The sequence below is a fragment of the Falco punctatus genome (genome assembly GCF_963210335.1).
Source record: "Falco punctatus genome assembly, chromosome: 8".
Taxonomy (NCBI): Eukaryota; Metazoa; Chordata; class Aves; order Falconiformes; family Falconidae; genus Falco; species Falco punctatus.
This window is the reverse complement of record NC_137588.1, coordinates 14,307,996-14,320,485: the sequence shown is the minus strand read 5'-3', so window position 1 is coordinate 14,320,485 and position 12,490 is coordinate 14,307,996. Positions and strand designations below refer to the sequence as shown.

At 49.7% G+C, this 12,490-nt stretch overlaps 1 protein-coding gene across 7 annotated transcripts in view; it reads right to left on the bottom strand.

The window, feature by feature from the left end:
- The window catches only part of KLF7 (KLF transcription factor 7), a 114,687-nt gene extending 111,023 nt beyond the window's left edge, over nucleotides 1-3,664 (bottom strand). For 4 of the 7 annotated variants that reach the window (XR_013930163.1, XR_013930164.1, XR_013930165.1 and 1 more), the window contains exon 1: nucleotides 3,049-3,659. Coding sequence is in view for 2 of the 7 variants with exons in the window: in XM_080400215.1 (XP_080256341.1) it covers nucleotides 3,049-3,150 (102 nt within the window). In the remaining 5 variants the exon portion in view is untranslated. Of the gene's footprint in view, nucleotides 1-2,626 lie in introns of all 7 variants that reach the window. The other 3 variants (XM_080400218.1, XM_080400216.1, XM_080400217.1) reach the window with 3 other exon arrangements.
- Between the last annotated feature and the right edge of the window lie 8,826 nt (nucleotides 3,665-12,490).

Here is a 12,490-nt window from a genome sequence, read left to right as displayed (position 1 = left end):
ATTTCCACTTCTACAACGTAAACTATGTCCAAGGTGGAGTAAGGGTTTTTTTGTTTGTATTTTTTCCTCCTAAAAAAAAAAAGCCTACACAAGAGATGACAATCTCTTCCTACATAAAATCTGTTTGTTTTGTACATATTGCTGGGTTGCTCTCATTCAACTCCAGTGCTAATTGTCAGAACAGACACCGAACTTGCTCACATTTCTCTTGCAGTGGGAAGGAAAAAAGGGAGAGATCAGCTGACTGCATGCAAGCATTTAGCAACCTGCCTGTGCTGTCAGTGCCCTCTGTGAGTGATGGGTGTTTCACAATTGGAAACATGAGCAACTGCCCCAGCTGTGTAGTCCTCAACCAGCAGCTTCAAAAGCATGGTCCAAACTCAGGGGAAGACAGGACTGTGTCAACACTGTCACCCCAAGGTGTGCTCTGATTTTCAGTAGAGTAAATGCATCTTTTATGGTATCACAGTAGACACCGTTTCTAGGAGCTGGAACTGGCACGGACTAACCTCCCTCACCACATCAAGCACTAGTAGCTACTAATCACAACACAACTGGAGCTCACAACATGATAAGGAAGCCTGATCTTAACCCACACAACTACTTCCCCCTTTTTAAGAGACTGAAGTAATCTCCTGGGGTGCTGCTTTGCTGCTGGGAGAAGCACTGCTCTGAAGCCTCTGTGGAGCTCGGGTACGGCATCAGAGCTCTTCATAGGAGCAGAGGCAAGACCCATTCAAGTGTTTTCACACAAAATTAAAGCTGCCGCTTCCCAATTCTGATGCTTCCCGTGGATAAGCTGCTGCCCTGTCAGGTCTCTTCCCTGGGGTTTTAAGGGATCCCCGACAATTTTAAGGGATACCTTTAGAAACACACACACATGCACACACATCCTTTGTCCCAAAGTTGCTACAGTTTGCCTAATATAAAAAAATCCCCGAGGCCTGTCTACATCTGCAAGTGATTCAGAAGAATGAAATTGGGGTCTCTGTGTCAGTGGGTCTGCCAAGCCTGCGTGACAGCATGCTCTGTACAGCCAGCTTCAGCTGCTCCCACCACTGATACATGTTTTGCTGCCTGTTGTTTGCAAGGAGAGTCCAGGCAGCAACAGGGGAATAAAAACAAACTGTAAATACAGGATGTATTATGAAACATCATGGACTGGCTGGAGGATTTGTGGGGGATAAGGGAATATGTAACACATTATTTTCAACTTCTCTTTTCAAAGATACGTGGAGAATCAGTGGGGTTTAACCAGGAGAGTGCAAGTCCAAATTCTGCAATAGTAACAGTGGGCTTGGGTAGGCACATTGTACTGTATAAAACAAACTGCCACTCTTCTAGGCATAAAAGAAGGCAGCAGGAGACAGAGTATCACACACAGTACTGCCTAAAGCATGCTGGCTATGTCAACAGATTATCCCGCTTTGGACTGTCTGGACTGTTACTAATGTGCAACTGAATATGCAACCAACCCAACAATGATGCTACAAAATTAATTTTTAAAATGAAATTATATTAACCTCTTCAGTTTAATTAGCATGTTACAAATATAAAAGGAAAGCAGATGTGACCATCATGGATGTGCAAGCTGAATATTAATAACAAAAAGCATCCCCTCCCCCTCAGAGGATAAAGCAAAGTTGGATTGGTCATTTTGCAAATTAAATCCTGAATGTGTTCGCACTGTAGCTGTCTATAAATCACTCCTGTGTGTGCACATGCACGCACAAAGCTGAAGCCAAAACAATTTTATTAGGGTAAACCTTTAAAGATCCAGCCCCGGTCCAGCTGGATGACAATGCTACAGCCCGAGTGTTCTCCTGAAGCACTACCATCCATGTTTCTCCCCATACACGCTTCTAAGGAAAAATTAAATGAACACCCCAAGCTGTCACTTACTGGAGACCCTTATGCCAGCCAAGACTAAGGTGAATGTTGGCAAGATAAAATCCAGTGGCTCGTTATTCTTATACCAATAGTACCACGGGTCCGTGCACTGCATTAGCACCACATGTCATCCCAGCCACACTCCACTATTCTTACCCACCAGCAGATTTTTTTTTTTCCTTTAAAGAGACACTAGTTTCCAGAATTTCACCTCGCATATCACCTCTGCCAGAAAAATCACATCAAGAAACAGGATTGTCTCACAATGTCCTGCCATAACAAGAAATCCTGCCTTGGCTTTTTCCTCAGTATCCCAGCTGATAACTATTTATAGATCTATGCATTTGGCCTCATAGTTCATTTTATACAACTCTTTTCTCTGTAACCTACTCTTCTCCTTGGTCTTCTTTATTCACGCCACCAGTCATCACTTTAATGCATTCATAATACTTGATTTCCATCTTCATCCTAATTCTGTCTGCATATTAACCCTACAGTGCCTCAAAACACTCTGGTTGACTGGAACCAGCCTAGGGTATCATTGTTTTAAGATACAGCAAGAAGTGTGAGTTTCTCCCCACCTTATAAATAAAAAAAAAACAAAACCAAAAAGGAAAAATAAGTCACCTCCCTAGTTACAGAATTTAGCCTTAAAGCTTTTGCTAGTGCTTCTACACACCTGCCCACCCCCCACCTCTGATTTAAGCTACAATTTTTATTGACATATACTAATTACCTGAAAATAAGAATGATCTATTCCATTTCCACCAGCTGCCAGTTGTTCAGCACTGGCTGGAAGGAATCAGCCTTGTTTAAAAGAACAACAATAACAAAAAAATCAAAGCCCAAAAATAAAATCAAAATAGTAGTCATCATAAAAACAAAACCCTGAAGAATGCCACTGGATCTCAGGTGCTGCCGAGTGTGCTCAAAAAGGGCTGAAGGCGGACAGATTTGAATGGACTGCTCAGTTTGTCATGGCAAAAAATACAGAGATTGAAAGGTCTACCCACGCGGAAAAAAAAAAGAAAAAAGAAAAAAAAACCCCAAACCCAACCCTGAATTAAAGAACAAAAATGAAATAAAGTCAGAAATGCAGCCCCAATGCATCGACTGTCTGCGCTTAAGAGATTTACAGGAGTAATTTAAACGATTCACCTGCTGCCAGTTTTCCTCCAAGGATGGCAAAGCTGAGAAGTAGCCGGTGTCGTGGACAAGCTGGAGTTCCTGGAATATACTATAACTAGCCAAGACATCCATGCTGCTGCTGAGCAAGACCCTTTCTTTCTGCTTTTGTGTGTATTTGTTTGCTCGGGTGGGGGGTTGTTTTTGATCATAAAAAAAAAAAAGGAGGAGGAAAATCAACCAATGATAGTTCCAGCGTCCCTTTGGCTTTGTTTTGTTTCAGTCACACTTGAGAGAGAGAGAGAGAGAGAGAGAGGAGAGAGAGAGAGAGAGGAGGGAGAGAGAGAGGAGGGAGAGAGAGAGAGAGAGAGAGGTTGAGGATCAGCGCGGAGGGACGCGAGGGCCGGGGGCCGGGCCGAGGACGGGAGGCGCCGGCGCGCACCGAGCACCCCGCGGCCGCCGCACCGGGGCACGTCCCCGCCGCCGCGCACCGCGCAGCCCCGCGCCGCGGCCATGCGCGCTCGCGCCCGCCCTCCCCTGCCCCCTCCCCTCTTTATTTTCGGGAGACCACATCCCCCTCCCCGTTTTCCTCTCACCCTCCCTCGGCAAACCCGGCCTAGGAACCCCCCCGCTCCCCCCCGCCCGCGGCCGCCGCCGCCGCCTCACGGCCGCCTCACGGCCGCCCCGCCCCCGGCACCCCCCTCCCCCTCCCCCTCCCCCCCCCCCCCCCGCCTCAGCGCGCAGCCGCGCGGCCCACTCAGGCAGCGCGTGACCATGTAGGGTAAACGGCGGGGCGGGAGGGGCGGGTCCGCGGCGCGCCTGAAGTCACTGCCGCCCAATGGCGACGCCGCTCGGGGTGCGGGAGGCGGTGCCGTGTCGCCGTCGGCGGTGCCGATTGGTCGGCAGCGCGGCTCCCGCCTTCTCCCCGCGGCCCGCGAGGCGGTGCGCGGCGAGCTATTTTTAGGGCGCTATATAAGAGGGCGGCGGAGCGCGCGACAGCGGTGTAGTGCGGCGCGCTGAGGCGCGGCGGTGTTAGTGCGCCGCGGCCCGGCCGCGGTTGCCGATTTCGGCGGAGGAGCCGCTGCTTTTGAGGGGCTGGGTGGCCTCGGGCGGCTGTCCCGGTCCCCGCGGTCCCGGTCCCCGCCGCGCTAAGGAAGGGGCCGCGCGGTGCCTGCCCATCCCGCGCGTGCAGAGCTTCTGTCCCGCCACTGGCACTGGAGTACCAGGGCCTGGGGGTGGCCGGGCCAAGAAAAGCACTTTCTATTCACCCAGTCACAGGTGGCTGGAGAGAGACGCCTGGCTGGTGAGGGTGTTGGAAGGCACTGGAGCGGGAGCGCCCGCGGAGCGGGAGCAGCATGTGCTTGGTGCCCACACATGGAGAGCACAGCAGCCCAGCTTCTGAGGCTGCATGGGCAGCCCTCGGCATTGCTCTGCCCAGCCTACCTCCAGAAATGCTTGTGTGCTCATTAAGGCATCTACCATGGCATTTAACCAGATTTAGCTGTGAGCACTCTGGATGTTAGTGTCGGTTGGCTAATGGGCTGTTTGACCTTAAATGGTTAGTGCAATGCAAAGCTTCCCCCGAAGTTGCTCTGGCGCTTGGGCACAGTTGCATTTCTCATTTTGGCAGGATTGCAAAACTGAGTGTGTTCACTTAAAGATGATGGGGGAGGGGGGCAGGGAAGTCCAGTAATAGAAGAAATAAGCTCTCTTTGTTGCTCTTGAATTTGGAGGGTCCTATAGTCCCATCAGTTGCATTGCCAGGGCTCTGTCTAGCCTCCAGGCTGCTGAACAAACACTGCCCTGGTGCCCCTTTGTGGTGGGTTGTCACCAAGTGTGAGCTGAACTGGATATTGGGGCAAGCAGGTGCTGCCAGGGGGGTTAAAATTATCTGGTTTTAGAGTAGTTGCATCACACTTTTCTTGCCTTAAGTGACTAAAATGTCTCTGCTTGCTATTGTCATCCTTCTGTAACCAGGTAAGAGTGCCTGGGCCAGGGCTCAGCTGGTGTAAATTGGTGTAATGCCACAAGTACATGCACATCTCATCCCAGGTGTCCCACTCTGCTGTGAAAGTATGAGGCAGCAAAACTCATCAGTGCTAATAGTGTGTTTTCTTGGTGATTAAGACAAATTGCCTTTTCCAAGACTGGGACCACATTAACAATTTTGAAAGCCATGTTTGAAGAAAGCTTCTCAGAATAAACATCTAAAGGACGATGGCTGCACCAACCCCAAATTTGTTTAGGTGCTGGCAAGCAATGCTGCCGTGACTTTAGAATAAAGCAGAGTAAGCAGCACGCTCTAGTTTGAGGAGTCAAAATCTAGAGGGAAAGGGGGAAATGAAGCAGTTGCTGAAGGAACTGTAGTCGTCATGAGAGGCTGGGCACAGGTGGTTTTCTCAAATAAATGATCTCACCTCTGCAAAAACACACTTTGGGTGTTTGCATTGCAGAAGCAGTGGGGTGGGTTGTGGAGGCTGTTGCTCAGGCTTTGGCCCTGAGGCTGCAGGTCTTGACGATCCAGGGGCAGCTCACTTGAAGATGATTGTCTCCTGTGAGCTGCTTGTATAAACAATGCCTGTTTCACAGCCTTCACCTACGGAGCCTTAGGTTGTCTCCAACAGGAGCATCTCCAGCACCCTTAGCTTAGCAGAAAAGCTAGGTGTGAGGCTGGATGTGAATAATAAACTGCTCTTTCTCATAAATACACCCATAAATGTATGTTTTAGTGGGAAGATGAGAGGGAAGGTTAGTTAGTGCGGCAAACACTGCTGGAGAGGTATTACCGATTCCAAGCATGCCTCGATCTGGCAAAGCAACACCATTCCTGGGCACCTTGGGAAGGGAAAACTTAAAGACAGGAGAGGAGAGAAATGGACTAAGGTGGTCAGAGCTGGAAAGAAGCAGCGCTTGGATATCATAACACAGCTCCCATCCTGAGAGGGTTATGTAAAAAATACCTGTTTCAGAAAAAGCTTTCAATAAGCATTTATCTTTAAGAGCTTGTCAGAACAAGGCCATATGCATATGCAGAGGCTTTTTCTGACCTAGGCAGGGAAATACAGGACAAAAGCAGTGAAGGTTTACGGTATGAGCTACTTAAACTTGCATTTTTGTCTTCAAATTCTGTAATTCCTGCAGCTGAAAAACACTTTGGTGCTATACTTCTGGCCTTGCTTAGCATAATTACCATTTTAATACGTGGAAAGTTTAGTGCTTTGATGTCCAAGCTCTCCTCTAACACTGGCGTGAGAGGAGACCTGGCCTGTGCAAGCTGTGGGTTGCTCACGCTTTGGTTTATTGCAAAGCTTGGTGTATACAGGCAGCCCAGAGTCCCCTCTGCCATGGGAGTCACCTCTGCTTGCTACTGAGCAGCTCTTATTTGAATAAATTAAAATCTTTCTACTTGTCTGGTTTGAACTTTCTGCTGAACGCATGTTCGGTAGGGACAGCCACTTTTCCACCCTCAGGGTGAAGGTTGTTCTTAGCTGTGGAGCTTGACACCAGCGAAGAGCCCAGACTCTGCCCACGTTGCACTGTAACTGATGGCCAGATCCGGTGAGCAGATGCTGGTCTGCTGCTCTGGCTGGCTTCAGGAGGAATTGTGTCTGAGGGCAGGATTTTGGCTCTGAGCCTTGAGGTGAAGAGCTGGGCTACAGATCTGGCTGCTTGCCTGGGTGGTTTCCAGGCAGACATTGTATTTTTATTGTCTTGGATATTCTGCTTTGGAGGTCAGTCGAGAAAGCAGAATGGGGTTGACACTTGGAAGAAATAGAAGAGTCTGTACAAAAAATGAATGTGGTGATATGCTGGGTATAATGCTGTCAGCCCAGCACCTGAGGTAGCATCTACCTGCGCTAACCCAGAGGTAGCCGAAGGCAATTTCTGCCCAGCTCTCTTGTTTCCCAGGCTGTACTGACCTTACTCTTGGCAGATAGCCACTTTCCCTGCTCCGGCCCAACCACGCCACCCATCACAGAGAGCAATGCAATCAGATGTGGAGGAGGAGCCATACCTCCCCACTGCTACACAGCTGGGCTCAAGGGCACAGAGGACTACACAAAAATTCAGGCAAAGGGTGCAGGCTGGACCTGCAGGGAGTAAGGACAGGCATTTTGGCCATAGCACAGATTTGTCCTGCAATGGGTAAAGAGAATAGCCTGGATGGGGGGAGGACTTTTTAGGCTGACTCCAAACTTCATCATTCCTGTGACCTTCTGAAATGTGGGGAAGATGCAGGGTGGTGGTATGGCTGGTTGTGCAATAGCACCAATAGGTCTTGGCACCTGGGAAGAAGAAGGGGTTGTATTTTTGGCATCAAGGGGCAATGGGGGTGCTTAGTCCTAGTGAAAGGAAAGAAAATATTTCCTTGTTCCTTCTGCTTTTCTGGAGAAAGAGAAAAGGTGACTTCACTGTTTTCTGGGATGAGCTTGAATTTCTCATTGCCTGCCACAGGAGCTCTGGCAACAAGCTGTTCTACTCCCTCCAAGCTGGCAGTGCAGAATGACCCCCTGCAGTTGCTGGGTCCCTACAAGCCAGTGGTGTGCACAGAATCACAATTTTGGTTGCTCTGGTTGCTTTCTCTTGTGATATTCCCAGCCCCACTGCCCCCAGGAGCAATGGGGAGGGGTACGTAGTGAGGACCTAACAGGGAAGGCTGATTTGCAGGGGACTTTGGGGTGCTGGGTTTGTGTTTCACTGCTCTGGTTTGGGCAGTGACAAGGTGCCATAAAGCCATCGGGTAGTATATCAGTTTGTAGTTCAAACATTTCACTGGATACGCCTCCTTTGGTACCAGTGAAACAGCTACAGACATCCTCTGTGCACAGCTCATGATGCGATTTTAAACCCTATGGTTTCTGTGTAGTCAACAAAAGTGCTAAAGCAATTTCTTCTGCAGAGACAAGTTGGTCCAGGTGTACAGGCTATCGGTTTCTTTTACCATCACATCTGCATGTTACACTGCCAGCTGCATCACTTCTTCTCCCCCGTCTCAGATCAAAAGTTAATACAGCTTTTCTGTGCTTGCAGCTTGTGATGGGGATGTTCAGATGTGATGGTTCTTCAGTATTCCTCCTGGAGAGGAAGAGGCTGTGCCTGCAGGTTGGTAGGGTTGAGGTTGCCACTGGTGGTAAAGCCTTGCAAAGATCAAAGGGGGGGGGAAGAGCACTGAGAAGCCCACTGGAGCGTGCTTGGATTTGCAGCTGCACCCTCTCCAGGAGTGGATGCAGAAAGCTATTGCCAGGGAGTGGAGGACTCATGGTGGTGGTTTATGGCCAGGTGGCATGGCTGGAAGAGGCTGCCAGAGGCACAGCAGGAGAGCTCAAAAGCCACCCTGCTGTTTAGAGTTGCCACTTCCTGATACCTAAATGTGTCTGTGCATCTGTACCCATGTCCACATCTGATGACAACAAAAATCCCAACAAATATCAAGCAGCCAAAAGGGAGACAACTTCCTTTCCCAGTGTGAAGCATCTCTCTGCAGGCCCTGAACATCCCCTGTTGCCCCTCCAGTTGGATACCTCTCACCCTCCCAACCACGTACCTCCTCCTCAGACCTCAGTTTCCTGAAGAAAGGCCTCTACTGTTGGCCCCACATCCTTCTCACATCCCTGCACAGCAGCATTTCAGTGACCTGGAGGGTAGTTCAGTGTTTCATGCTTTCTTGTGGCAGGTGCAGCCCACGAGCAGCATCCCAAGGGCACAGGGGACAGAGGTGGTTTCCCTTCCTGTCTCCGAACCGGGGAGCAGCATGGCTGTAGCTTTCAGCCATCACCCTCACTGGCACTTGGCTCTGCCTGGATGGGACATGCTGTGTGGTAGGATCTCCATGCTGGGCCTGCATGGGTGGAGGTGCCTCCTGGCCTCCTGTGAGTCACAAGCTGCTCCCCAGATCCGCAGTGATGGAAACGGACACCAGAGTGTGGCACAGCAGGTTCCTGTGCCTCCCCTCCTTCCTAAAAACAGGCACCATTTGGCTCCCTTTCCCTTTCAAATCAATGCCCTGTGGACATTGCAATGGGTTTAATTGCAGGGCAGCTAATGAGCACCCTCCAGGATTACAGATGAATAGGTTTAACCCATAATCATAGCTCAGGGCATCTGAAAGTCTCAGTGGATTTTGCAAGTTGATTGCTGGCCAGACGGAGAAGATGTTTGGTGGGAAAGCAGGACATGCCATTCCTGAAGCAGCAACGTTAGCCAGCTGAGTTCTCAGGGCTGAGACAAAAAACAAAGCCCGATGCTTCAAGGGAAATTTAGAAATCAGAGCTGAATGGGCCTGATCCTGATCTGACCTGGAGGCTTTTGACCCCATGTCCTGAAAAGGCACCAAGCACACACAGCATGTAACAGGACTGAGTTTTCACTTTGGGGAAGGAGTCTTTATCTGCTGTGGTTTGTTCACGTGCTCTAGGGTTTTCATATTTCTTGCAATCATTTTTTACCTTATGGCTGTGGCTGTTTGCATGAGGATCGATCTCTGTCTCCCAGTTTTCAAAGCCAGAACACAAAGCAGTGCTGTCCTGGAAAGCACTGCAGTTACACCCAGAGCAGTATGGTGATGGGTCAAAGCTTCCAGAAGCACACAGGTACAACCCCAGTGTTACCAGTGGGACACGCCATTTCCTTTGGGCCCCACTGAGAGCTCTGAACCCATCTGGATCTAAGCGCTCCCTCTGCTGTCTTTTGAGCCCTCCCTTCTGCCCAAAGTGATCTGTACGTTTCTGAACCTCTTGGCAAGGGCAGTTATCATTGCTATTCTGTTGGTGTTCAGCATCTGACATAAACAGTCTCTGATCATATTAGTAGGCTCTCAGGTACTTCTACAGTACAAATAATAAATAATAATGAGCTGCAAGGAAGACCTCTGAGTCTTGGGCTCAGGCTGGACTCTTAGGGCTTCCACACAAAGTGTCCACTTTGTAGATCTTTCTGGGCTGCTGTTGCTAGCAGTGCATCAATGCTGCTGGAGGGTGGCCTGGGAAGGGGGTCCCAGCAGCCTTGGGAGATGCTGTGCTGCTGTCAGCAGACACGATAAATACACATTTGTGTTCTGCGTCTCTGGATTAGTGGCCTTTTAATGACTGAGTTGAATTGCACTTGGGTAATTTATAGGAAACCTTACAATAAAATAGGAGAATATTGGCATAGTTCAGCAGATGGTAACTGGGGACTGGCTTGTGTTATTACACACGTTACTCTGGGCAAAGTGTTGGTTTGTTTTGGCTTTAGCCAGCAAGAGTCCTTTTAAGAAGAGATGGCATCGCAGCACAGGTAGCACACGCAACAAAGAGGACTTGCTGTGTGTGGCTCTTCTGCAGCAGCACAGCAAACACCAACAGCACTTGGTACCTGTGGGAAGGAGAGGGCTCTCCAGAAAGCAGGGGTTAGAGCAGCGCTGCTGGGTTTTTCTCCCTCAATTTTTAACAGATGAAGGAAATGCAATGCATTGAAAGCTAAGCCTGTCTTCAGCTGGAAGCTGCAAGACTCTCTCGCTGTGCTGTTTTCACATCGTCTTGGGGGTTCTCTGTTAGTCCTGTTACTTATGAGAAGCTGCTGAAGACGTGGCTCTCACAGTCAGGTACAGATGTGTGAATTAATAAGGAAATGATGGAGTGCAGGGAGGCAAGCTGAGGCTCTGAGCTCACCTGTCAGAACAAGTCATGATGGGTGCATGTGTGTGTCCTGGCTGTGCTGCTCGCCTGCTGGCCAGCTTTTCAGGTTCCCCAGCAGAGATGCATGAAGAATAAAATACCTGGCTTGGCACAAGCACGCACATACCACACAGCAGTGGCCAGGCTTCATACAAAGAGACTGGAGCCAACTCAGCCACAGGCCAGAGTCCCTGCTCTGGTTTATCAGTTGGGCTCTGCTTGCTCTGCTGGCATGACACAGGGACATCACCTGGGTATCACAGCATTTCCCCCTCTACAGAGCATCTCTTTGGGGACTGCTGTTCCCATGCCAATGCTGGCTGCACCTCCAGGGCTTCTCTCTCTCTCTTAAGCCCTCACCCTGCTTGAAGACAGACCTTTGAACTAAGCCCTGCAGACATAGGCTGTAAAAAACAAAATAGCTCACCACTGAGCTCTCCTGGGGCCTCAGCCCTTGTCTGCTGGGCAACTGTGGACTGCTGAAGGAAAATGAATGTTGTTCAAGAGGGGCAGTCAGTCTTTGGGCCTCTCTCCCACCACAGTCTTTGTTCTTTGGCTTTGATTCCCCTTGAGGGTGTACCTGGCTCTGTCTATAGCATGAGCAGCACTCAGCAGAGCATCTCATACCTGTTCAGCTCGTGTTGCACACTGCATCACTGGGTCAGAAGGATACCTGGCTGCTGGTAGAAAGGCATTAGCACCAAGAGTGCTCCATTAATCTTGAGGTGTTGGTTGCACGACACAAAAGCTCATGGGTTAAATGTGAGAGAGATAAAGCTTAGCTCAAAGCCACAAAGCAAGTTAGAACCCATAATAAAACCCATCTCCTCTGAAATTGCACATTAATGTGCAGGGATTGGCCTGTGACTATCATATCTGCTCCCTCCGAGCCCTTGGTAGCTTGAGAAGACTCCTGGCTGCCCACCTCAATTTGGGAGTCAAGGGAGCTCTACTGAGCTGTGCTTTCTGCTGGGGCAGTGCTTAGCAGGGCGGCCAGCAGCTTGTCATCCCTACCCTTTCTACCCATAGCAATTCCTGCCAACAGTGTTATTGCTATTAAAGCCGTGGGGAATGTTACAAGATTTTTTACAAGGTTTGGGGGCGAATAATTTTATAAAGTGAAGGTTGCCTGCAGAGGTGAACTGGGAGGTTGTTCTTTCTGAAGAAAGAAATTAAGAGGTCACACAAGTGCCAAGTGGCAGCTAAGAAGATCTAAGTGTTGCTCTGCAACACCCTGCCTTGAGACCTGGTTTGTGGGTGGCCGATGGTAGAGGTACTGGGTGTCATCATTCCTGACAGAGCTTTGCCAAGCAGAAGGCAGGTGCCTGTCGTGTCTGATGGATCCCTGCTGATTTCTGAAACCAGGAGTTGAGAGACAGGTGAAGCCTTGGAGGAACAAAGAAAGAGGGAGACACATGTCTCTTCCAAAACTCTTGCAAATTCTTGGAAGCAGGTGTGTGGGCCAGCATCTGCCTTGGTCTCTGACATCAGTTTTTCTCCATGACAATGCACAAAGGCATTACTGTTTTTTTGACAGGGGAGTCGCAAGGGCTTGCATGGCCTGGACAGGTGATGTACAACACTGCCTTGCCCTTGCTGTCAGCTCTGCTGGGGAATGAGCCCTCTTCTGTTCAGATGAGAAGGAAAACTCCTGGCCACAAACTTCCCATCCTTTGGCTCCTGCACTCTAGGTAGACCCCAGCTCACCAGGGGCCACCTGGGCAGGCTGACTGTGGGAGCTGAACCCCTGCCCTCTTGCATTTTTCAAGCATGTAGTCTTGCTGCAGAGAGCACCCTGAGAAACAATGACTAACCCCTTT